The sequence below is a fragment of the Dermochelys coriacea genome, chromosome 9, assembly GCF_009764565.3.
Source record: "Dermochelys coriacea isolate rDerCor1 chromosome 9, rDerCor1.pri.v4, whole genome shotgun sequence".
Lineage (NCBI taxonomy): Eukaryota > Metazoa > Chordata > Testudines > Dermochelyidae > Dermochelys > Dermochelys coriacea.
Window position 1 is genome coordinate 35,447,996 of NC_050076.1, and position 25,908 is coordinate 35,473,903.

Below are 25,908 nucleotides of genomic sequence, written 5' to 3' on the forward strand. Positions count from 1 at the left end.
GAGTAGTCCTGTCCATTTCCGGAGCCGCTCTATCACCCTGCCCTCTAAATTCTGCCAGTTCTCCGGCAGAGAGGGATGCATGGCAGAAAGGTAAATGCCGAGATAGAGCAGCGGACCCTCGCTCTACCAGATGGCCTGAAGTGCGGGTAGGAGGGAGCTCGCCTGCCGCCAGTCCCCTACCACCAAGCCAGAGCTCTTGACCCAGTTGACCCACGCGGAGGAGGCTGCTGAATAGATGGCCTGGCAAGCCTCCACCCAGGCCAAATCGCCCAGGTCCTGGACCACAAGGAGCACGTCGTTGGCGTACGCCGACAGGACCAGCCGCAGCTCCGGCTCCCACAGCACCAACCCTGTCAATCTCATTCGGAGGAGACTGAGGAAGGGCTCGATTGCCAGAGCCTACAGCTGGCCCGAGAGGGGGCACCCCTGTCATACTCCTCGCCCGAAGCTGACCTGTTCAGTCAGGGTCTAGTTGAGCCTGACCAGACACTCTGTGGAGGCGTACAGCGCCCAGAGAAAACCCACAAATTGGGGTCCGAAGCCAAACGCTTACAGAGTGCTCTAGAGATACCCGTGATCCACCCTGTCGAACGCCTTCTCCTGATCTAAGGACAGGAGGGCGAACGACAGACCATCCTACACCTGAGTTCCAAAAGGTCCCGGACCAGATATAGGTTGTTGAAGATGCTGCGGCCCGGGATGGTGTAGATCTGGTCTGGGTGGACCACCTCCGCCAGCACAGACCCTAGCCACAGCGAGATTGCTTTTGCCATGACTTTGTAGTCCATGCTGAGGAGCGAGACGGGACGCCAATTTCGTAAATCGTGGAGGTTCCCCTTCTTCGACAGTAAGGCGAGCACAGCTCGCCTGCACGAAAGAGGGAGGACCCCACTCTGCAAAGACTCGGCCCACACAGTGACTAGGTCTGGGCTGAGGATGTCCCAGAACACATGGTAAAACTCCATGGTCAGCCCGTCCATGCCCGGAGATTTATTGGTGGGCATGCGACGGAGGGCTTCCGAGAACTTGGCCAGAGTGAGAGGCAGCTCTAGCGGGTCTCGGTCACCCGCGCTGACCATAGGGAGCTCCTCCCAGAGCACTCTGCAAGTGTTAGGATTGGTTGGATCCGGGGAGAAAAGGCTTGCATAGAAGGTTCTCACCCTCCCGCACATCTCCACCGGATCCGTGAGGGGGGTGCCATCTTCTGCCAGAAGGCAGGTGACACGTTTCTTGGCCCCCCTCTTTTTCCCCAGGGCATAGAAGAAGCGGGAGCCGCGATCCATCTCCCGAAGGAGACGGATGTGGGATTGAACAAAGGCACCCTGGGCCCGATGGTCCTCGAGGGCCCGTAGCAGAGGGGCAGATCTTCAGGGCTGGCGGCCAGACACCTCTCCAGCTCTAAGACCTCCCGTTTCAACTGCTCTATCGCCACATCCCTCCATCGGCTGGCGCCCCGGGTGTAGTCACGGCAGAAGAGCCGGGCGCGCACCTTCCCTAGGTCCCACCACCGCGTCAAGGGAAAGGCACGCCGCTGCCCTCGCCAGGCCAGCCAGAACTCCCGGAAGGACGCCATGAAGCCCGCATCCTCCAGCAAGCTGTTGTTGAAATGCCAATAGGCCGGCCCCGGCCTCTCCGCGCAGAGGGAGGCCGTCACGGTGGCTAAATGATGGTCAGAAAATGGGGCCAACCGGATGCTGGAGGAGTGGGCTCTTGAAAGATGGAAGCGTGACAAATAAATGCAGTCCAACCGGGAGTGGCTCGACCGATGGGCCTCCACCCAGACAAAGGTGAACGTGGAAGTGTTATCCGGGTGGTGGTCGCGCCAGACGTCCACCAGGGAGTGGTGTTCGACTATCTCCTGGAGGACGGCAGTGGCGGCCGGACTCTGCTCGGTGCCCAAGCGGTCCCGCTCCTCGAGGGTGATGTTAAAGTCCCTTCCAAGGACCAGGCACTCATGAGGATCCAAGGTGCCGAGGACGGCGGATGCCTGCTGATAGAATTGCAGCTGCTCTGGGCTCGCTGCCAGGGCATAGATGTTAACAAGGTTGACTGCTAGCCCCTCCATGCGGACCTGGAGGTGCAGCAGGCGGCCCGGCACAGGCTCGGCGACCCCAGCACTTCGGGCCGTAGGTCGGGGGGGAAAAGGATCGCCACTCCAGCCGTACGAACTGTGAGATGGCTAAAGTAGACCCTGTCTCCGCAATCCAGCCACCAGCTGTCTTCGGAGGTCAGATCCGTATGGGTCTCCTGCAGGAAAACTACAGATTACCCCCCCCCCCGAAGGAAGGAGAGCACCTGAGATCTGCGGAGACTCATCCTACAGCCGCTGGTGTTCAATGTTGTGATGGTAAAAGGTGCCATGAAGAGGTCTGGGGGGGGATCCTTGCTGGCAGGGACGCTCGCGGCTCCCGATGGGCCGCGCAGCAGTCCGTGACCTACCCCGTAGGTGAGTAAGGAGTCACAGAAGAGGCGGACCCACTGGTAGGCCACAGTGCCCTGCTTCCCGGTCCTTTTACCCTCCCCCATGAGGGCCCATGCGACCCAGAGGATTTGATGAAAGTCCCCCCATCGCTGGAGAGCAAGTTGTACTTTGTTGCAGGAGCCACGGACGTCTTCTAAAAACTCCCGCAACTCCTCTCGCAGCGCATGGTGGGGTGGGGTTACGGTCTCCTGGTTACTCCCCAATGGGGCCCTTGGTACAGCCCCGTGGCCCACCGAGATGGGCAGACAGGGTGTGGACCCCTGATGGGGCTCCTGATAGGTTGGCGCCACTAGGCCCGCCTCGAACCCTGGGGCAATAGGGGGCGGCGGAGGGAGGAGAGCAGCCCCAGTGGGTTGGGACGGGTAAACACAAAGGCCGCTCCCTGGGGGTCATCTATTGGAAAAGTGAAGGAGACAGCCCCAGGGGCGGCAATAACATCTCGGGAGGTGGATGGGATAGGGACAGGGGCAGGGGCAGGGTTAGAGGCGAGATTCTGGATGGGGAGAGGGCTCTCAGTGATGCTGGGCGCAGGCTCTATGGTGGATTTGGCAGCCATGGCATCAGGAGATGGACTCTTTTCTGTAGGGCCCCCTCCCGGGAAGGAGGTCGATTGCTCCTCACCAATGAGGGGTGCCCCTGGTGGCTCGGGTCCCACCCGCGTGGCACTGGCCGTTGCCTCAACAGGCTTGGTGGCCGTCAGCGGTGCGCCATCTGTGGTCGGTTTGATGGAGGAGTCCAGGGGCTTCTCGGAGGTGGGAGCGGTATCAACAGTTATGGGGAGGGAGCATGGGGAAAGAGGGGCTGGAGTGAAGTCGCCCAGATCGAGGCCCGCTGTCATAGGGTCGTCCTCCCCCTGGGTGACTGGGGTCAGACCCAGGGCCTCGATTTCCTCATATATGGACGGGAAATCATTTTCTGCCACCCCGGGATTCTCCCCACTGGCACCAGACGCGACAGTCGCCTCGGGGCTCACTGATGTTTCAGATGGTGCCAGGGCAGGGGGGGCTCCCGTGGGGGCCTCGGAGGGGCGGGACTCCCGTGGAGGGGAGATACTGCCTTCCAGTGCTCCCACGTCTTCCCCAGCCAGCACCGGTGGATGGAACACACCCTTGGGTAAAGCAGGAGGCTTGGCATCGGTGCCCCCCTTCCTGGTCTTCCGGGGGGCCTCTGCATCAGATGGGAGGAGCGGAGCTCGAGCCTTCCACTTGCCCTGCTTCCCCTAGACTAGGGCCCAGCCTTCCATGGCATCATCCGGGAGCTGGCGAGCGGGGGTCGTGTCAGGGGCAGATATATTAGCCCAGGCTAAGTAGGTCCCTTTTCCCTGGGTAAGGGAAGAGGGAAGGTTCCAAAACAATCAGGAACCTTCTGGAGACAATTAAGACAGGCTGATTAGAACACCTGCAGCCAGTCAAGAAGCTGCTAGAATCAATTAAGGCAGGCTAATCAGGGCACCTGGGTTTTAAAGAGGAGCTCACTTCAGTTTGTGGTGTGTGTGTGAGGAGCCGGGAGCAAGAGGCACTAGGAGCTGAGAGTGAGAATGTGGACTGTTGGAGGACTGAGGTGTACAAGCATTATCAGACACCAGGAGGAAGGTCCTATGGTGAGGATAAAGGTGGTGTTGGGAGGAGGCCATGAGGAAGTAGCCCAGGGAGTTGTAGCTGTTGCATAGCTGTTCCAGGAGGCACTCTAGACAGCTGCATTCCACAGGGCCCTGGGCTGGAACCCGGAGTAGAGGGCGGGCCCAGGTTCCACCCAAATCTTCCCAACTAGTCAGATACAGGAGGAGTCGACCTGGACTGTGGGTTCAGAAAAACGGCCAAGCTGAGGGCTGCCGTGAAGCTCCAAGGCAAGCAAATCCACCAATAAGCGCAAGATCCACCAAGATAAAGCAGGAACTTTGTCACTATATATATATATCAGTTTTTTTTTTAATTTAAATGGGATTTTTTTGATAAAATGCTTTTTGAGGAAAAAACCTATCTAAAGATAGTTTTAATTAAGATACATTATAGCTCAAAGATATCTCATCATGGAATAGGGATTATAAATTCTAATTCTATAGTATGAGACAATATATTCATGTAATATTTAAGAAAAGCTTTGTAAATGAGTTCCAATAGTTCATGGATTAGGGACCCAATTTTATGGGGCTCCAGGGGCTTCTGTATAGATTATTTAGGTTAATCTTTCTATCTCCCCAATAGGACTCAGGGCTCAGTCTAGAAGATACCATCAGAGATGCTTAGTTTTGCAGTTCTCAAACTGTGGATTTGTGTCTCCAGAGATAACATGCTTGTTAACAGCAAAAATGTTTTTGAAAAATAAATATATAGAGGTGAGAAATAACAGACCTCAACTCTATTGTGTCTCTGCAAATTTGTGTACACAGAGTCAAACCCTTACCTCTCTCTAAAAGTGCAAAGTTTCAAATAGATCTGGATAAGGAGAAGAAGTCTGGAGATAAATGTGAGAAGGGAGGGGACAAGCAGTAGAAACAAAAGTGAAACTGTTTGAGCAGCATATTCCAGAAGTCTTGAGGTCTTTCTGAGTGTAGCCTTCATTGATTTGAGATCTACCATACCATTCTCTCACTAGAAGGGAAAACCTATAATGACAGCAGGCCGTAAAAGAGATCCAGTTTGGGAATAAGAACCATTCAAGAAATATATGTTTGGTGACGATGTTTTAAAGAAAGTCACACCAGTGAACTGGTGGAAGTCATTTAAGCACTTGGATTCAGAGACTGTTGAAGTGATACTCTCACTTTTAACAGCAGTAGCATCTTCTGCTGGTGGAAAAAGAATATTTTCTTCCTTTGGACTAATTCATTCCAAATTGAGAAATCATTTAGGACCTGAAAAAGCAGGAAAGCTTGTTTTTCTTTTCCAGATTATGAACAAACAGGAAAATGAAGGGGAAGACAACATTTTAAGTTTCTCACGTTGTCCTGGCTGACATAGTCGATTTAATTTAAAAAAAAAATATTTCATTTAAGTATTTTAGTTTAAAATAATTTTAACAAAAACAAACCTGATTTTAAAAAACTTGAACGTTTAACTAAATTAAAAAATTCATATGCTTGTTTTGTTAAAATATTATATGTTTGCTGTTGAAGAAAAAAATTCCAGAATACATAACGTTGTTGTTTTAGTTAAATAAAACAATTTAAATGTCTGTCTGGTGATGTTCTCCTCCTAATACAGCCTGGCAAGAAAATCCTCCAAATATTAATGATTAACCTGTTGAATTGGAGATAGTTCACGTCCCAAAGACTTAATAAATCTGCTTCCATTACCTTTGGTAAATGAAAAAAACAACAAATCATTCATTTTCTGATATAGCTGTAAAACTAATTTGAAAGTTTTCAAAATAAATCACTTAAAAATGTATAGTATGTACCTTCTAAAAATGAAACCTTCATCTATCTCTGAGCTGTGAAGAATATGTATTAAGGTTATAACAACCAACAAGAATGCACTTTTATGTAGACATCCATGATTAAATTGAGTTTTCCTGACTAGTGATTTAAATCAAATCCACCCTGGTAAAAAGAATGACTTAGAACTGAAAGTTTTTCTGTCTTAATTATGAAGTTACTACTGTGACACTAATGTCTAAAACAACTTCAGAACAGCAAAGAGAACCTTAAGTTAAAGGTTTCAGAGTAGCAGCCGTGTTAGTCTGTATTCGCAAAAAGAAAAGGAGTACTTGTGGCACCTTAGAGACTAAAAAATTTATTAGAGCATAAGCTTTCGTGAGCTACAGCTCACTTCATCGGATGCATTTGGTGGAAAATACAGAGAGGAGATTGATATACACACACAGAGAACATGAAACAATGGGTTTTATCATACACACTGTAAGGAGAGTGATCACTTAAGAAAAGCCATCACCAGCAGCAGGGCGGGGAAAGGAGGAAAACCTTTGGTGACAAGCAAGGTAGGCTATTTCCAGCAGTTAACAAGAATATCCGAGGAACAGTGGGGAGTGTGGTGGGGTGAGGGGGAGAAATAACATGGGGAAATAGTTTTACTTTGTGTAATGACTCATCCATTCCCAGTCTCTATTCAAGCCTAAGTTAATTGTATCCAGTTTGCAAATTAATTCCAATTCAGCAGTCTCTCGTTGGAGTCTGTTTTTGAAGCTTTTTTGTTGAAGGATAGCCACTCTTAGGTCTGTAATCGAGTGACCGGAGAGATTGAAGTGTTCTCCAGCTGGTTTTTGAATGTTATAATTCTTGACATCTGATTTGTGTCCATTCATTCTTTTACATAGAGACTGTCCAGTTTGACCAATGTACATGGCAGAGGGGCATTGCTGGCACATGATGGCATATATCACATTGGTAGATGCGCAGGTGAACGAGCCTCTGATAGTGTGGCAAAGATGGACTACAAACCGTCAGGAACAGTATCCCCGATAATGTCACGGCTAACCTGGTGGCTGAACTTTGTGACTTTGTCCTCACCCATAACTATTTCACATTTGGGGACAATGTGTACCTTCAAATCAGCGGCACTGCGATGGGTACCCGCATGGCCCCACAGTATGCCGACATTTTTAAGGCTGACTTAGAACAACGCTTCCTGAGCTCTCCTCTCCTAATGCCCCTACTCTACTTGCGCTACATTGATGACATCTTCATCATCTGGACCCATGGAAAAGAAGCCCTTGAGGAATTCCACCATGATTTCAACAATTTCCATCCCACCATCAACCTCAGCCTGGACCAGTCCACACAAGAGATCCACTTCCTGGACACTACGGTGCTGATAAGCGATGGTCACATAAACACCACCCTATATCGGAAACCTGCTGGCCGCTATTCCTACCTACATGCCTCTAGCTTTCATCCAGATCATACCACACGATCCATTGTCTACAGCCAAGCTCTACGATATAACCGCATTTGCTCCAACCCCTCAGACGGAGACAAACACCTACAAGATCTCTATCATGCATTCCTACAACTACAATACCCACCTGCTGAAGTGAAGAAACAGATTGACAGAGCCAGAAGAGTACCCAGAAGTCACCTACTACAGGACAGGCCCAACAAAGAAAACAACAGAACGCCACTAGCCATCACCTTCAGCCCCCAACTAAAACCTCTCCAATGCATCATCAAGGATCTACAACCCGTCCTGAAGGACGACCCATCACTCTCACAGATCTTGGGAGACAGGCCAGTCCTTGCTTACAGACAGCCCCCCAACCTGAAGCAAATACTCTCCAGCAACCACACACCACACAACAGAACCACTAACCCAGGAACCTATCCTTGCAACAAAGCCCGTTGCCAACTCTGTCCACATATCTATTCAGGGGACACCATCATAGGGCCTAATCACATCAGCCACACTATCAGAGGCTCGTTCACCTGCATATCTACCAATGTGATATATGCCATCATGTGCCAGCAATGCCCCTCTGTCATGTACATTGGTCAAACTGGACAGTCTCTACGTGAAAGAATAAATGGACACAAATCAGACGTCAAGATTTATAACGTTCAAAAACCAGTTGGAGAACACTTCAGTCTCTCTGGTCACTCGATTACAGACCTAAGAGTGGCTATCCTTCAACAAAAAAGCTTCAAAAACAGATTCCAATGAGAGACTGCTGAATTGGAATTAATTTGCAAACTGGATACAATTAACTTAAGCTTGAAGAGAGACTGGGAATGGATGAGTCATTTCACAAAGTAAAACTATTTCCCCATGTTATTTCTCCCCCCCCCACCCCACTCCACCCCCCACTGTTCCTCAGATATTCTTGTTAACTGCTGGAAATAGCCTACCTTGCTTGTCAGCATGAAAGATTTTCCTCCTTCCCCCTCCCCTCCCCGCTGCTGGTGATGGCTTATCTTAAGTGATCACTCTCCTTACAGTGTGTATGATAAAACCCATTGTTTCATGTTCTCTGTGTGTGTATATCAATCTCCCCTCTGTATTTTCCACCAAATGCATCCGATGAAGTGAGCTGTAGCTCACGAAAGCTTATGCTCTAATAAATTGGTTAGTCTCCAAGGTGCCAGAAGTACTCCTTTTCTTTTTACGTTAAAGGGAGATTGTCAGCTGGACAATCACTTTTTCCTCTAATAATGTTGTACTTGCTAGTAACACCTAGAATGACTATGGGGGAAAGAACTTAGTGAGCAAACCAGTTCTTAATATTTTTCAGTTTGTTTATTTTGTGCACGTAGCAGCACTTTGTGTATTGCTATTTTACTGATTCCCCAAATAGGTAGTTTCTCCTTCACTGAAACATCAACAGGTAAGATGAACAGATATACTTTTTAAAAAAATCTCAACCATTCTATTTAACAATGAAGTGAGCTGTAGCTCACGAAAGCTTATGCTCAAATAAATTTGTTAGTCTCTAAGGTGCCACAAGTACTCCTTTTCTTTTTTGTGAATACAGACTAACACGGCTGCTACTCTGAAACCTGAATTCTATTTAAAGGTACTCTTTTGGAACCTGGATTTTTTTTTAAATTAGTCATTATAAAAAGATTCAGATTGACAGGTAAAATTTTCAGAAGTGGCCCAGTGATGTAGAAGCTTAAATCCTATAGGACTTTAGCATCTTTTACATTTTATTCAAAGCACAAACATTCCAAAAGTGTAGTATTGGACTGCAGTATCAATAGACAGTAACCACAACAACATAAAAGTAAAGTCACTACCAAAATATTTGTCAAAGTGACTGTCTGAAATATTGGTCATTATATTACTAAATATACAATTTATAAATATTTCAAACTTTGTTTTACTTACAGTGTTCTCCACACCATCAACAGTTGCCAGAGGGAGGTTAAGTATATTTATTTACTGAACAACCTCTGAATTATTTCTTCTGTTTCTTTCAGGGTCAGCCTGGTCACCTAGGGCCTCAAGGTCCAATTGGATCTTTGGGATGGACAGGGCCAGATGGTTTGCCAGGAGAAAAAGGAGAGAGAGGTGAGAAAGGGCTGCCTGGGCCCACTGGAGAAAAGGGTGATAAGGTAGGAAATTCCATGGGAAGGTCTTTTTTAATATGTAAAATATAACGGTGAATATTGCAAAATGAAACAAATCAAGAACAATAAAAGCCTTTACTGAATGTTAAAATTACATGGACATCTCCTGTGCTTACTCATGCAAAACTTCCACTGAAATCTGTTGTAGAGCTGCCTGAGAAAGAACTGCAGAATTTTGCCCCAAGTTATTAAATCAAAGTTGGCAGTAAAAAAGTTAAAATTCAGGGGTCTAAGTGTCCATTTGATATGTCCCACCTCACTCACATTAGCATCAAGGTGGTTACGTGCACATATGTGGGGGAAGCATAGAACTTTAAAATAGTACTGTACAATAAGCATAACTTTGCCACCTTTGGTTATGGTGGGTAATGGAATCATAAATGGTACCTTTTATTATAATTCAGCCTTTGGTTTTACACAGTTCTACAATCTTTGAACCTTTACCCTGGCTTTCACTGGTCTAATTCCATTGACACCAGTGTCAGTGAGATCAGAATTTAGATTCTTGTGTACAACTCCACTAAAATATAGGGCTTGATCCTCCTCTGGAGTCAATAGAAATTGTGCCATTGATATAAGTGGGAGCAGAAGCCAGCCTCTAATATGGCACATGCTATTATTTTACACATTATGGCTAAATTCATTTTTTGAGTAATCCCTTGTGCTTTAATGGATGAAATTGGCCCTAAGAATTTAATATTGTCCCCAATACCATTTGTGGCATTCATAGTTATCATTGATCATTGTTCAAGATACACTAGCTAGATAACCTCAGGTGGAGTCCACTTTATATCAGAGATGCAAAGTGGGTGAGGTATATCTTTTATTGGACCAATTTCTATTGGTGAGAGCGACAAGTTTTCAAGCTACACAGAGCTCTTTTTCAGGTCTGGGAAAGGTAGTCAGAGTATCACAGCTAAATGCAAGGTGTTTTACCATAACTGGCCACTTGACCTTGAATAATCTCTTATGATATGTGTTAACTATTTATGCTAAACAATCTTGTATTTAGCGGTGACACTCTGAATATCTTTCCCAGACCTGAAGAAGACTCTGTGTAGCCCGAAAGCTTGTCTCTCTCACCAGCAAAAGTTGGTTGAATAAAAGACATTACCTCACCCACCTTGTTTCTCTAATATCCTGGGATCAACACAGCTACAACAACACTGCAGACATCTTATATAGCCATTTATCCTGCAACGAGGTCTTAAATTCATGATTCAAATGTGACTTTATTTCCTGATAGTTTTTGACCTAATTTTACAGCACCACATCCTCATGTTGTCCTCAGTTTTTAAGTGTTCTCAAAGAAAAAAATTGTAAAAGTGATTTTTTTTTTAAGGGCCCATCAGGAGTCCCAGGATTTCCTGGTTTAGATGGTGCGCCTGTAAGTATGCTGCCAATATTGTGTTCTAAAGATGACAATTCGTCTCAACCCAGGGAATAGGGAACTATTTTAACAGATTACCTTAATAATCAGATATGGTTCATTTTATACCCTTCGTTACTATATCACCTGGAGAGCTGCATATGTTGTACATGTGTGAAAAACAAAGTAAACCATTATGACATTTAGTATCAATAATACTTCACACTTTACGTGTTTTCCAAAAGACAGTACAAACTAACTAATTAAATCCATTAACACCTCTTTGAGGTAAGTAAATATTATTATTCCCATTTTACAGAGGGGGGATTGGAGATAGAGAGGTTAACTGAGACTTGCCCAAATCCATGCATCATGGAAATGCCAATGCCAGGATTAAAAACGAGTAGTTTCTGGCTCCAGTCTCTAAAGTAGACCACACGGCTTCTGAATATTCTTAAAATAGCAAAAAGGATCCCAAAGTAGTAGTTCTTTTTCTGTTGAAAGATTTTGAGCGCTGTGCAGCAGTCCTTACTCAAATAAAAATCCCATTGAAACCAATTGGGGGAGGGGAGGGATAGCTCAGTGGTTTGAGCATTGGCCAGCTGAACCCAGGGTTGCGAGTTCAATCCTGGAGGGGGCCATTTAGGGATCTGGGGAAAAATTGGGGATTGGTCCTGCTTTGAGCAGGGGGTTGGACTAGGTGACCTCCTGAGGTCCCTTCCAACCCTGATATTCTATGATTCAATGGGAGATCTTCTGAATAGGAACTATAGATCTGGACACCTCTGTATTAAGGTAGACAGAAATACAGCTTTGTGTACAAGCTGCCATATATAAATGGAAATGAAAGGGTGAAAGGACAGGATGCTATATTCAATCAATATTTTGAAAATGATTTTCTATTAGAGTTAAATCCTGGGAGGCCCTTTATGACTACACAGGGATCAACCAAAGTATAAATAGTGCACTTTGGATGTTCATGTAGGCCAGGAAGCAGAAATCCTGTGGAGGGGATCTCTGATCCATTTGTGCTCTGTGTTTGCTCTCTATATCTGTCCATGTAGTTGGGATTGTTTCTACAGGAGTTGTAAAAGACATGGCTCCATAAGATCAAAATCTATCATAGAGAAGACAACAGGGTTGTGTCTGCTAAAGTTGTCTGGAAAATAGAAATCCCTTTCCATGAAAAATTGCATGTTTGGGAAAAAAATTATCCTGAATCAGGACGAAAAGACAAGGATGCAAAATTTTTCACAGGAAGGGATTTTTTAAAAATTATTGTTTCAGAAGCACTAAAATGGGGTTTTTTTTATTTGCCAGCTTTCCGCTTGGCAGGTTCTTCTTCCAGACAATAATCTTCCAGGTTGGCAGCCAAGGAGTAGTCATTTCAGTTTTTGCAATGGAAAACCTCACTTTTTTGGCAAAACTGACATTTTCATTTGACAATTTTTAATTTTGCCCAAAAGGCATTTTCAGTTGGAAAATTATTCTGATGGAAAATTCCCAACCAACCTCACTGTGCACGACTCTCCCATTCCCTATAATAGTGAATGGTCAGTGCATTGGGGGTTGGAAAATCAGTTCCTTCATCCCACAATTTGTGTGTGGATTTTCCTGAGCTCACAGTATGCTTGACTCAAGTGGTGCCCTATTTTCTTGAATTGCACCCTAACAGTAAAAAAGGGCCTAGCTAGTTTGGGATGACCTTGGTGTAGGTCATTCACAAGGAATAAAACCTTTGCATGTTTCTCAAATGTGATAGCTCTTTATTGCCTCCAGAAGGAATTTACTCTCAGAGAGCTTGATTTTGCTTCCAGTGAAGAAAAACTTTTGTTATTGATTCTAATGAGAGCAGCATCCAGCCTAATTCTCTGCCTCACCCTGCAGAGCTACTGTGCATTAAAGAAGGGAATGTAAGAAGTATCAAACCAAAAACTCTAGTTTCAGATTACAGCCTCTTTGAGCCTATTGCTAGGTGTAAGGAAAATTCTCATATATCTCAATGGGAGGCTTTTCCAGTGTAAGGAGTGTCGAAGGGAGATATATGTGGGTGATCCTCTGTCTCCAGTTCTGGGTTACCAGTGTCACTGTGGTGTTTAGACAAAACCTGAACCTAAATAACCATGCCATCTTTACATGTAATTAAACCCTCACTAGGGATATCCTGGAATTGAAGGGTCCAGGGGCAAACCTGGCTTGGATGGCTGCAATGGTTCAAGAGGAGAGCCCGGATTTCCAGGAGAGACAGGGTGTATTGGACCAAGAGGTTCATTTGTAAGTTATGAGCTTTATTATATCTATTTAAACTTTCTTTCCATGTTAACACCTTTCAAAATTAAAGGGGCATTAGGCTTATGACTCTGGCTACCTGAACTCATGTCCTGACTCAGCCATCTTCTACACTGCACCTTTTTTGAGGTGCTGACTAGGCTTCCCACTCCTGTTAGCTTCAGCGAAGTGGAGGGGGCTCAGCACCTTGCAGGATCTGCTGTTAGGTTAAAGATGAAATTAAGTTTGCTAACCCTTAAACTGAAGTTCTGCAGTACTTGATCACACAAGAACTTCTTCAAGCTCAGGGAACGCAGTTGTGTCTGGCCTTTATGCAGGGAAAGTTCCCTACGCTACATGCCACTGGTGTTATAGCATAGAGAGCTGTGTAGGAAACATACTTGCATATATACCCACACCCTTCAAGTGTGCCTTTTCTCTACTTGCCTAAGCTATGCCTCACCGGCTACACTACCGTTTATACCCATGGTAGGGGGACTGAATGGATATGTACTCCATATGCTGCTGAAAGAAGCATGCCGTGTAGACATATCTTGAGACATACACAAGCACCTTGTGCTCCCATGTAATAGCCAGCCACAGTCAGGCCCCGAGGTATATTTTATAAAACTGAAATATTTAAAATTACCTCTAAGATTGTTAGCTTTTCCCTCTGAAAACAGAAAGTGTGTCTGAATTAAAATTGGTCCAATATTTTAATACTGGCTAAAGGAGATTAATAACTCAGAACCAGATCCTTAGTTGGTGGAAACTGGTATAGCTCCAGTGACTGCAATGGAACTATGCTGATTTATGCCAGCCAAGGATCTGACCCACAGTGTTTGACCTTTTGCAAAACCATGGAATGGCTACCAGGTCATTAGATTAAGGGCTGCTCTAAATTTTCTAAACTAAACAGTAAACAGTTCTGGATGTTATGCTAAAGTCTAACGCATTTAAGCGAAGGTACTTGGTTGATCACCGTGTATAAGCATTAAACTACTTGAAAGACATTAGAGGTCACACTGTTTGCTGTATTTGAGCCTTAGTTTAATAGAAAGATCATCTGAGGGAAGATGCAATGAACTGATTAATCTGTGTCAAAGTTAGTACTGTGCTGTTAGCGACATTTCTGAAAATTACGCTATGGCCTTATTCTTATTTGTTGTTTGTAATCCAGGACTGCCTCATGACATGGCTAATACTGCTTACACAAATAGCCTGAGGCCCTGACTCAGCAAGTTACTAATGCACGTGCCTAACTTTAAGCATGTGAGCAGTCCTATTGAAGCCAGTGAAACTATTCAGATGCTTAAAGTTAGGCATGTACTTCCTTGCTGAATCCAGGCCTAAGAAAACAAGCAATATACAAGCCGAAGGATAAGGCAGAGGAATAAAACAGGATCCAAATACAATAATTAACCCTCCCTACATTTCTGGTTGTGCAGTTTCAATAGGCTGCAAAATGCCATCAGCTCACAATTTGATAAAAATCTAACCCACTACATCTTTTAGAACAATAGAATAACTTCTGTTGAACATGGTAACGGTAACTGCTGGGAAATCTCTGACTGTACTTTGGCTCACAGACTAGACTCTCACCTACAAGAAGTAGAGGGATGAAATAAAAGAAAAAGTGAGACATGGAACTAAATTGAATCTAGCTGGTTCAAGGAAATCTGAGCCTTTGCAGACCTATCACTCCCAGCATATAAAAGAACATAAAACAACAGACACGCAACCTTGGATCCGAACTAAAATACCAACACCAAAAAATTGGGCTTTCTAGGAAAACGTGACAAAGTTGGAGCAAATATCTTAATTATCTACTTGAGTATAATAATGCCACATCAAGCTCTGTATATAGTTTGACTCCAATTTACTAACTGATTTATTGCACCAAATACCAACTTGATTACCTACTACCAGTATCACAATGGACTGTTAATTTCCCTGCTACTTCCTGTTCACATCATTTTCCTGTATAATTTCCTATATAAATTAAATACATGTTAATTACACTTATATTAAATATATACCTATTATTGTCCCTTTAAATCACAAATAAATGGTTGGAAAAATTAAAGGAAGGGTTGACAACATAAAATTCTAGCTTAAGTAGCTGAAAAGGTGACAAGATTCATTTAATAAAAATACTTAGTTGTACAAAGAAATCAAACTCAAAATTTGTTTAGAGACATAAGTGTAAATAAGGCAGAGGTAAATATAGCTTTCAGTGTGACAGTTGCAGAAAAGCCTCTGTTTGACATTAAAAGTTCCATCGGCGGTGCTGCCCAGCTAAGGCAGGCTAGTGCCTAGCTGTTCCGATACCGCTCTGTACCCCGGAAGTGGCCAGCAGCGGGTCCAGCTTCTAGGCAGGGGGGGGCGACAGGGTTCCACATGTTGCCCCTGCTGCAAGCACCACCCGGCCAATTAGAGGTGAGGGCAGAAGGGGCATTGTCTGCGAGCGAGAGTCACGCAGAGCTGCTTGTGCGCCTCTGTCTAGGAGCTGGACCTGCTGCTGGCTGCTTCAGGCACGCAACGCAGTCCGCAGTGCCAGGACAGATGAGAAGCCTGCCTCTGCACTCCGGCTGCGCTGCTGACCGGGAGCTGCCAGAGGTAAGTCCACGCCTCAATCCCCTGCCTCAGCCCTGAGCCCCCCTCCAAATCCAGAAACCCTTCCTGCACCCCAAACTGCTCATCTAGGGCCCCACCCCAGAGCCTGTCCTCCCAGCCCTGAGTCCCCCCCCGACAAACCTGGAGCCCCTTCTGCACCCAAACTCCTCATCCCCAGCTGCACCCCAGAGCCTGCACGCCCAGCCCAGATCCATGACCCCCCCACACCCCAATTCCCTGCCCCAGCCCTGAGCCCCCCAAACCCCTGGTTTGAATTTCTAGGAAAGGTAAAGAACTTACATGCTGGTAGTCACTGTGTTCATTGAAATTAAATATGGCTGGGAGGTATAGAGAGTATTAATGCCGTCAAAACTGAGAAGTTATCACTGAAATTGTACAGTAACTTAGAGTATCAGAGGACAGATCATAATGTTATTACAGAACATAATATAATTTTTAATTACTGGCTGATTTTTCAGGGTGCTCTTGCGCAAAAAGGAGAAAAAGGAAACTCTGCATATATTTCAGATTTCATTAGAGGTGCTCCAGTAAGTATATTATTGTGGAAATAATCATAAAATGTAGGAAGACGTATAGCAAATGTAAGTATTCTAGTAACTTCAAATTGTTTAATAAAAGCTAATTTATCTCTTTTTAAAACAGAAATTAAATGCAAATATGTTAACTGCAGTATACAGATTGAGATATTAATTGTCCTAAAGTCAGGAAATTCCCACAACAGCTATACATTGCCCCCCAAGTCTCTAGGGACATATAGTCAGGCATTAAAATTAACATTGTATACAGTAATGGAAAATTCTACAAATGTACAAAAGAAGTGGAATTAGGGTTGCTGCGGGACTCAGAACTTCAAGTTGCCATGGACAATAGAGGACAATATGGACCTAGAGCCAAAAACTTGTTGAATTTTGGGGCTGATGGGTAACACAGTCGACATAGTGAGTTCACATAACACATGGATGAAAGCTTTGTAGCTGCTTCTCTCAGTAAGATGCCTTTGTGCTCCCTAATTGCTTCCAGTTACTGCTTACTGCTGATTGCAGGTTTGGTTTAGTATGCATCTGCTTCCTGCACACCACATCCACTTGGGGATATCATTATTATTGTTTCTACAGTGTACCTACAATGCACTAGGTCCTTTTCAAACATAAAGGAAGGCGTGGACTCTGCCCCAAAAGAGGTTATACTCTGTGGCTCCCATCCTGCAAACACTTATGCACAAAGTAACTTTATCTGCCTTTGCAGGATTGGGATCTAAAAGACAGAGCAGAGAGAGAGAGAGACAGATGGAGGTTCAGGGAAAGGGGAACAGCAAACCAGTAGGATACTCATAAGCAAAGCAGTAAGGTACTGGGATTGGACACATCATGATAATGCAAAATTTTAATGATGCTTTGAAAGAAAAAACAAATTTATGAGCATATCCTTAACAGGTATAAATAATATAGTTCCACTAACATCAGAGGAGCTATGCTGATTTATACCAGTTGACAGGATTCAGAGTAGCAGCCGTGTTAGTCTGTATTCGCAAAAAGAAAAGGAGTACTTGTGGCACCTTAGAGACTAACAAATTTATTTGAGCATAAGCTTTCGTGAGCTACCGCTCACTTCATCGGATGCATTTGGTGGAAAATACAGTGGGGAGATTTATATACACACAGAGAGAACATGAAACAATGGGTTTTATCATACACATTGTAAGGAGAGTGATCACTTAAGATGAGCCATCACCAGCAGCAGGGGGTGGGGGGAAAGGAGGAAAACCTTTCATGGTGACAAGCAAGGTAGGCTATTTCCAGCAGTTAACAAGAACATCTGAGGAACAGTGGGGTGGGGGGAGAAATAACATGGGGAAATAGTTTTACTTTGTGTAATGACCCATCCATTCCCAGTCTCTATTCAAGCCTAAGTTAATTGTATCCAGTTTGCAAATTAATTCCAATTCAGCAGTCTCTCGTTGGAGTCTGTTTTTGAAGTTTTTTTGTTGAAGGATTCCCACCCTCAGGTCTGTAATCGAGTGACCGGAGAGATTGAAGTGTTCTCCGACTGGTTTTTGAATGTTACAATTTTTGACGTCTGATTTGTGTCCATTTATTCTTTCACGTAGAGACTGTCCACTTTGACCAATGTACATGGCAGAGGGGCATTGCTGGCACATGATGGCATATATCACATTGTAGATGTGCAGGTGAATGAGCCTCTGATAGTGTGGCTGATGTGATTAGGCTTTATGATGGTGTCCCCTGAATAAATATGTGGACAGAGTTGGCAACGGGCTTTGTTGCAAGGATAGGTTCCTGGGTTAGTGGTTCTGTTGTGTGGTGTGTGGTTGCTGGTGAGTATTTGCTTCAGATTGGGGGACTGTCTGTAAGCAAGGACTGGCCTGTCTCCCAAGATCTGTGAGAGTGATGGGTCGTCCTTCAGGATAGGTTGTAGATCCTTGATGATGCATTGGAGAGGTTTTAGCTGGGGGCTGAAGATCTAGACCTTTATATTTCAAGATGTATAAACTAATAGTCACTGCCCTACAACCATGACAAAACTCCCATTGAATTCAGTGGAGCAGAGTGGATGCATAGTGAGTGCTCTACTATGGTAGTCATGCACATCTGTTGGTGGACTCACTCCTTTGTACTCTGGAGGGATGTTGCCCTGATGCTTGAAGAAAGGAAGAATGTTTCCTTCTCTCTTCCATTCTCTCACACAGCGGTACACCAGAATGCAGGCTGTGGCTCATTATCTTTTGCATTTAATCTTCAATTCATCTGGAGTTAGACTAATAATAAAAACTTCACTTAACCCTATGTTTAAATTTAGCTAACTTGAATACAGTACAGTGAAACTGTTGAACGAAGTGCTGGAGCTCCTATGCTTTAGCACTAATTCATTTTTCATGCATGCAGTTTGGGAGTATTTTTATGATTTAAAGTAAAATCAAATCAACAAAAGTATAATCAACTACATGACTTCAGCTGCTCTCCTATGAACTGTTCCTTGTTTTAGAGACTCATAGGTGCATCTGTATCTGAAGTCAGTTATTGTTTTTCTGTATTTTCTTTATTATTGGACATTTTTGTGTTTTCATAAAGGCTTTCTCCCCTAATGTTCCCTCATTCCTTTTGGTTGATCCAGTACTGACATTATAATCCTGTACTAATGACACTAGACCGTTGCCCTGGAAATTATTGTGTTGTCACTATTCATCACTGTGTCTTAACTTTGAGATCAAAAAGAAAATTTGGGCTTGAGGAAGCCAGTCTTCCTTTAAAATACTAAAAGCTTTAGTGTGTAGATAACATTATAAAATTTATTAGAAAAATTCTCTGCAAAATATTTAAATGTATGTCAGTAGTTAAATTATATATTTAAATGTTGTGATATCAAGTTCTTTAAACCCAAAGCTTGATGTCATTTATATGATTATTTCTATATGATGAAAAATCACGTGTTGGCTCATAATTCTATGGTAAAGTGAAAGTGTGATCCTTTATTTAGCAAAATACTTTTCATTCCAGGGAGCAAGAGGTGAACCAGGCCCCCCTGGCACACCTGTAAGTATCTTTCTGCAGCTCACATATATGCTTGTTCGTTTTGAACAACATACTCTAGCATTAGTACATTACTGCCATGTATTAAGAGTGCATAATCCTTACTTATGAATGGTCTCATTGAAAACGTAATAGTGAATGATAGTAGGAGAGAGAAAGACCAACAGCTATTAGCCTGATTTGCCTTCACTATTACCACCCATACACGAGAGATTAAAGATAGTGTAGGAAAAGCAGAAGATGATACACTCTATCATGAGTGAGGCTCAAGCTGATGTGATTGGAGGGTGCTAGGTTGCTTCACTGTTGGAGCACACGATACTAGGTGCAAGAGGACAAAAGTCACAAGAAGAGATGAGCAGGCCAACATAGCCAGGTCAGATTCACCATCATTGGCAGTGAGGAACAGAAGCAGACATTGCCCGTGCTTCCCACATTTCATATGCTTTTGGTCCAGTGGATTTGCAGGGTACTGACCAACTGATGCCCCATCACATTCACAAGCCACAGGAAATCTCTGTGACAAGCAAGCAGCGGATGGCAGATCCTCACTGTGTGGGGCTGCTGGGTCTTCCCAGAGTGTAGCGAGCGCCTTGGAATTTGGCCATAAAAATAAAATCCCAAATGAAATATTTTCTATTTTTTTGTTATGCAGTCATCCTCCCTATACCTCAGGGACCCTCTTTTTTTTATATCCCAAGGGCCATAGCATCTCCAGTGCTTTGGTAACCTGAGCTTAATTCTTTTCAACATGCTATTATTTATATACATGACTAGTATGTACTAGAGAGACTAGTGTGTAGTGGATGAGGTAATACCTTTTATTGGACCAACTTTTGTTGGTGAGAGAGACAAGCTTTCGAGCTACACAGAGCTCTTCTTCAGGTCTGGGAAAGGTAGTCAGAGTGTCACAGCTAAATACGAGGTGGAACAGATTGTTTAGCATAAACAAATATATTTTGTAAGAGATCATTAAATGTGAAGTGGTCCGTTAATACTTCTGCAGTCATTTGGCAAAAAAGAGGGGTTACTGAGATATAGATTGTTGTAATAAGCCATCAATCCATTGTCTTTGTTAAGACTTTTTTTTTTTACTGTCTAGCAAAGTTATGAATTTAAGCTCCCAAACTCATCTTTTGAAAGTGTTATGCAAGTTTCCTTTGAGGATGGGGATTGAGAGGTCAGATAAGGAGCGATCATTTTGTGAATCTGTTCCACCTTGTATTTAGCTGTGACACTCTTACCACCTTTCCCAGACCTGAAGAAGACCTCTGTGTAGCTTGAAAGATTGTCTTTCTCACCAACAGAAGTTGGTCCAATAAAAGATATTACCTCACCCACCTTTTCTTTCTGATATCTTGGGATCAACACGGCTACAAGACCACTGCAAACAACAGTAGTCTTACTAGTATAACTTTCTAATAGTTATAGTATATATAATAACCATATACATAGCATCTATAGTACATGACTTAAGAATTGTTCTATAACATCAGTCAAATGCGAATAAAGAGGCTGCCCGTTGTATATGACTGGAATAGTGCCAATGGGCTGTAGACGGAGTCCAAATGATATAGGCAATTAGGAGCTTAATGAGAGTTTGGAGCCACTATATGACATGTTGAGCAATTCTGTGTGAGGAATAAATTAAGATGCTAGTGTTTTTCACAAACAAATACATCTTTTCTCCTCTTTTTCAGGGACCTAGGGGAGCTAGGGGACCAAGGGGCCCACATGGATTGCCAGGTCAACCAGGCTTGCAGGTAAGACTGGCACTGTTCTATAATACTGCATTTTGACATTATATATAAATGCTTGTCCACTCATCTAAAAAGTTCAGCCCCAGTGTAAATTCAAGCCTAGACATTTGCTGTAACACAGTTAATTAAAGGGCCTGATTCTGCCTGGCCCTTACACAGGTCTGCAGTGGGGGAATGAGAGTACAAGGACCCTTCCACAAGCTTATGCACACACATGTAAGGTCCACGCAGAATTCCAATCCTTGGGCACAGAAAAGTGCTGGTAATGCTCTGTCCCAACTCCTTCCCTGCAACCAAAGCCCTGAAGAAGACAGGGAAGATATGGAGCCAGAGCTCCACACCACTAATGGTAGACAAGTGGAGCTAGGGAGGGATTGTGCAATCCCATGGTGAGGTGAGGCAATAGGCACAGCCTGTGCACCTCAGGTGAGTTCTGGGAGAAATTTTGCCTCCAGGGCTCCCAATAAAGAGTTGCAGCTCTGAATCATTTTCAGTGAAAAGCTTTGCTTTCAAATCAGATTATTAAGTTGTTTGACTCTCTTTTTTAAAGGGAGCTGCGGGCCTTCCTGGTTTGCAAGGTGAACAGGTGAGTGTCTGCTTTCCATGAGGTTGGTACAGTTTCAGTGAAATATATATTTATGCTCATATTTAAAGCATTCTTTGACTATTTCTGTTAGCAAAGTTTTAAAAACTTTAAGTGTTAAATTATTTTGCAAGCATTTTTGTGATTATTTTTACTCACCGTCGCTAGTTTTGATTTTTTTCATTAGGGCAATCCAGGTACTGGAGTGGATGGACAAAAGGGGGAGCTGGTAAGCAAACAATTAGTGGTATTAAAGGTGGCCTGGATGTAGAATTAAATATATATATGCCTAGGAAAATACATAGTCCATATAGCTTTACTTAGTATACAGTTACTATGGTTAGTTACAGATGTTCATATAGTTTTACTTATGAGACAGTCCCTCTAGCCCTGCCCTGATCCTGCACAGAGATCCATGTAGGCAGACTGCGACACCTGCTTGAAGTCCCACTGACTTCGTTGGCACTCAAAGTACCATGGTATAGTACGGTATCATATATACTCCTGTAACGGATATAGGGAGCATTACCTTCCTTTGATTGAAAGAGTGCCGGATGGTTGAGAGGCCTCTGCAGAGCTCTTTGTACCCACAAATCAGCAGAAGCTGTTCAATGACAGTAGAGATGTTAGTGTTGTAAGTAGTAGATTTCAATGTTCTGGAGCCTTGCAGAGCCAGTGTGTTGAACCAGATGTCCATTTTTATTGCTTCTCTGGCTTTCACAGGGTGATGTTGGACCTCCTGGATCTCCAGGACAGCCATTGTTGGTTGGGCCTCCTGATTCTTTCCTGGTTAAAGGAGAAAAGGTTTGCAAATTAAAGTTTATTTTTAAACATTACTGTACTCAGTTTACTGGAAGTACTATCCCATGATGCATTTTTGCACAGATTTTATATAAAGGACATTTATTTTATTGAATAATGTACCACCATCATCAATAGAAATGTATTGTACTGGCAGACAAAGGCCAGGCCAGCCATCATGTTACTGCTGCAGCCTACCTATTCCCTCCATGAGGTGCCTCTGTGCCATAGCAGGAGGGTAAAAGGAAATACCATTCTCCTTTGTCCTTTTTCCCCACTCTGCACCATTGACAAACTGCCTGAGCGCCAGGCTGAATTTACACACATTAGCAAAAACTCACTAAGAGTCTGTCAAGACTGAGGCTATGTCTACACTATACAGGTTTTAGTGACATGGCTGTGTCGCCTCAGCCAGGCCGCTAAAAGTCATGTAGTGTAGCCGCTGTTTGGCGGCTCTCCTGCTGACAAAAAACTTCTACCCTAATGAGCAGCAGCAGCTTTGTTGGCATCAGAGCGCACCTGCCGACAATGCGCTGTTCACACTAGTGCTTGTCGCGGCAAAACTTTTGTCTTTCGGCGAGGAGGGGTTTAACACCTCTGAAAGATAAAAGTTTTGTCGTTCAATTGCCAGCGTAGACATAACCTTATTATCTCTGGCACTGAATTCCTTTCCCTACCCATCTCACAGTTTCATTCATTTCCTTAGACCTTTGTATTTAGTTTGTCTTATTGGAGAGATTAATTAGATTTTTTCAGCAAGTTTCAGGCTCTGCTGAAGACAGGTCAAACTGTCAGGCAGCCAACCTTGATGTATTACTTACGAAAAATAAGTGTGGTCCAGTGTCTATTTTTGAATATGAAATCATGGTAATTAGAGTAATTCGTCTATGACTGGTGTGCTTTGGCTAGAGTTTTAGCACCCCAGGTAGTCAAAATGGATAGAATAATCCTAGCAGCAAAGAGTCCTGTGGCACTTTATAGACTAACAGATGTATTAGAGCATAAGCTTTTGTAGGTGAATACCTACTTGGTCGGATGACATGCATATGACGAGTGGGTATTCACCCAAAAAGCTTATGCTCCAATATGTCTGTTAGTCTATAAGGTGCCACAGGACTCTTTGCCGCTTTTACAGATCCAGATTAACACAGCAACCCCTCTGAGATTAATCCTAGCAATTTATTCTACACAGTCATGGACTGTCCTTTGCTGTAGATGATCCTAAAGCATTTAAAATGCATCTCGGGTCTAAAAAACAATTGTAAAAATTGTTTTGTGGAGTCCTATATTGGAATCTCAGTGATTCTCAGATCTAATTAACATTATATACAAACGAAAAGATAATTTTTGCTAACGGCCAGCTCAGCAGAGACAAAGTGAGTGAGGTAATATCTTTTATTGGACCAACTTCTGTTGGTGAGAGAGACAAACTTTCAAGCCACACACAGCTCTTCTTCAGGTTTGGGAAAGGAACTCCCAGCCTCACAGTGAAGTGCAGGTGGAAGAGATTGTACTCCGTGTTGTTTTTGTGGATATAGACTGACACAGCTACCTTCTGATACCTAGAATAAGTAGTTAGCACATATTGTAAGGGACCAATCAAGTCTGCAGCACCCATTGTACGGGGCCATTAACATATATTGTAAGGGTCCATTCCAGGTCTGCAGACTCAATCTGGGAAATGAGAGTCAAACTGGGATCTTTCCTGCTGGGCATCACAGCAATTTTGGCCTCAGTTACAGCTGTGCAACTCTGACTCAGGGCAAAAATTCGCTTTGCAATGACAAGCTTTTTTGACTCTACACACGCACAGGTTACAGTCTAAATGAGTAACAAGGTGCCATATTTACTGACACTTTTCAGAGCAGAACAAAACTTCAGAGTTATACAAGACTTAAATATATTTTGCATGCTAAGATGAAAAAATTGTACATATTTATATTTAGGGTATAAAAGGAATGCCTGGGTTGGTAGGACCCAAAGGATCACATGGGCCCAAAGTAAGTAACGTATTTTGTTATGCATTGTTCCATTTCCTTCTAGCAATAAAGATAGTTAAATATTGTAATAGATTATCAAGGGAGGTTGCAGAATCCCCGTCATTGGAGGTTTTAAAGAACAGATTAGACAAACGCCTGTCAGGGATGGTCTAGGTTTACTTGGACCTGCCTCAGGGTAGGGGGATGGACTAAATGACCTCTCAAGGTCCCTTTCAGCCCTAAATTTCTATGTTTTGATCATTTCTCTGATTTCCTAAATGATGCTGGCAGAGTTTCCTTTTATGTTACTAAAAACACCTTTTCAGTGAGTGAATGACTTAGTTAAATAACATGACATTATACTGTGAAATTTAATCATCACACAAACTGATGTGAAAGCATAAATTTTGCAAAATCTTCTGGAAAAATCTGTCCACCAACAGTCTCTTTTACAGCTGACTATTAAATGTTGCCTCACACAGGCATCAGTCTTTTTTTCAATTAGAAAGCAGGGAAGCAGAAGGAACAGCAAACTCCAGGTTCATCCCTTGCAGATGGCCTGGGATTTTAGAGGTGTGAATCGCATAGGAAAGGAAGCCTCCCAACTTCACAGATCCTGACTAGCCTCAGGAAAGCTCACTGCAAAGTTGCTAGTCCCCCTGCCCCCAGCATAGTTCCTTCAGCATTTGTTCTGCCCCAGGAAGAGTTCCATGCTGCTGTGCAGTAACAGCCAGAGAGCAGGCTCGACAGCATTAATGCGTGTTTTCTGAAGGGAAACCCATAGGACCTCACGGAAGCAGAGGCCAATTGTTAGGGCCAGGATCTTTTTTTGGAGGAAGGAAAGGAAGAGAAGAGTGCACACCATTAATGTCTTCCAAGAAGTAAATTATGACCCAGAGTATTGAATTTCTGTATTTTGAGTCCAGGCAGCACCTTTTCTTTCGGCCATTTCCTACCACTTAGAAATGCAAGTCAGTGGGACTACTCCATGTAGGTTTGGGAGGAAAAACTGGGGCTTCGGGGTGTGGAGTAAGAACTGCATTTTCTCTTTAGAGTGTTATTTTTAAAAACTTGTTTCTTGGGTGTTGTCCCTCCTTGCAAATAATTTTATAAATAAATCTTGGTCCTGCTTATTTATAACCAGTAAATGTGCTGGCACCTTAAAATCCCAAAGGTTATTCTTAGTTAGGAGAAGAGCAGGTGTATCTACTCCTGGGTAACTAAAGCGGGTGTACACTGGGGTGGATGTAAAGTCAATCTAAGATATCTGGCCCTAACCATAACACTGCTAATTATGCTTTTACTTTTTCTGCCCATGCACACATTGCAAACTCTCTAGGATTGTCATCTCTGGGTAATCTGTTTAAACAGAATGTTTTCAATGATAATAGGGTACACCTGGAAATGGAGAGAAGGGTGAAAAAGGTATTCCTGGAGACCCTGGAGTGCAGGTAAGGAAA

General features: G+C 43.6%; 1 protein-coding gene across 7 annotated transcripts in view; it reads left to right on the forward strand.

Moving 5' to 3' along the window:
* Positions 1-25,908, forward strand: part of COL4A4 (collagen type IV alpha 4 chain) — a 149,771-nt gene that overhangs the window by 48,504 nt on the left and 75,359 nt on the right. For 5 of the 7 annotated variants that reach the window (XM_038417514.2, XM_038417516.2, XM_038417517.2 and 2 more), the window contains exons 4-14: positions 9,354-9,488; positions 10,846-10,890; positions 13,030-13,146; positions 16,236-16,304; positions 19,293-19,328; positions 21,026-21,088; positions 21,636-21,671; positions 21,856-21,897; positions 22,392-22,472; positions 24,416-24,469; positions 25,840-25,899. In XM_038417514.2, coding sequence (XP_038273442.2) covers positions 9,354-9,488; positions 10,846-10,890; positions 13,030-13,146; positions 16,236-16,304; positions 19,293-19,328; positions 21,026-21,088; positions 21,636-21,671; positions 21,856-21,897; positions 22,392-22,472; positions 24,416-24,469; positions 25,840-25,899 — 738 coding nt within the window. The remainder of the gene's footprint in view (positions 1-9,353; positions 9,489-10,845; positions 10,891-13,029; positions 13,147-16,235; positions 16,305-19,292; positions 19,329-21,025; positions 21,089-21,635; positions 21,672-21,855; positions 21,898-22,391; positions 22,473-24,415; positions 24,470-25,839; positions 25,900-25,908) is intronic. The other 2 variants (XM_043492126.1, XM_043492128.1) reach the window with 2 other exon arrangements.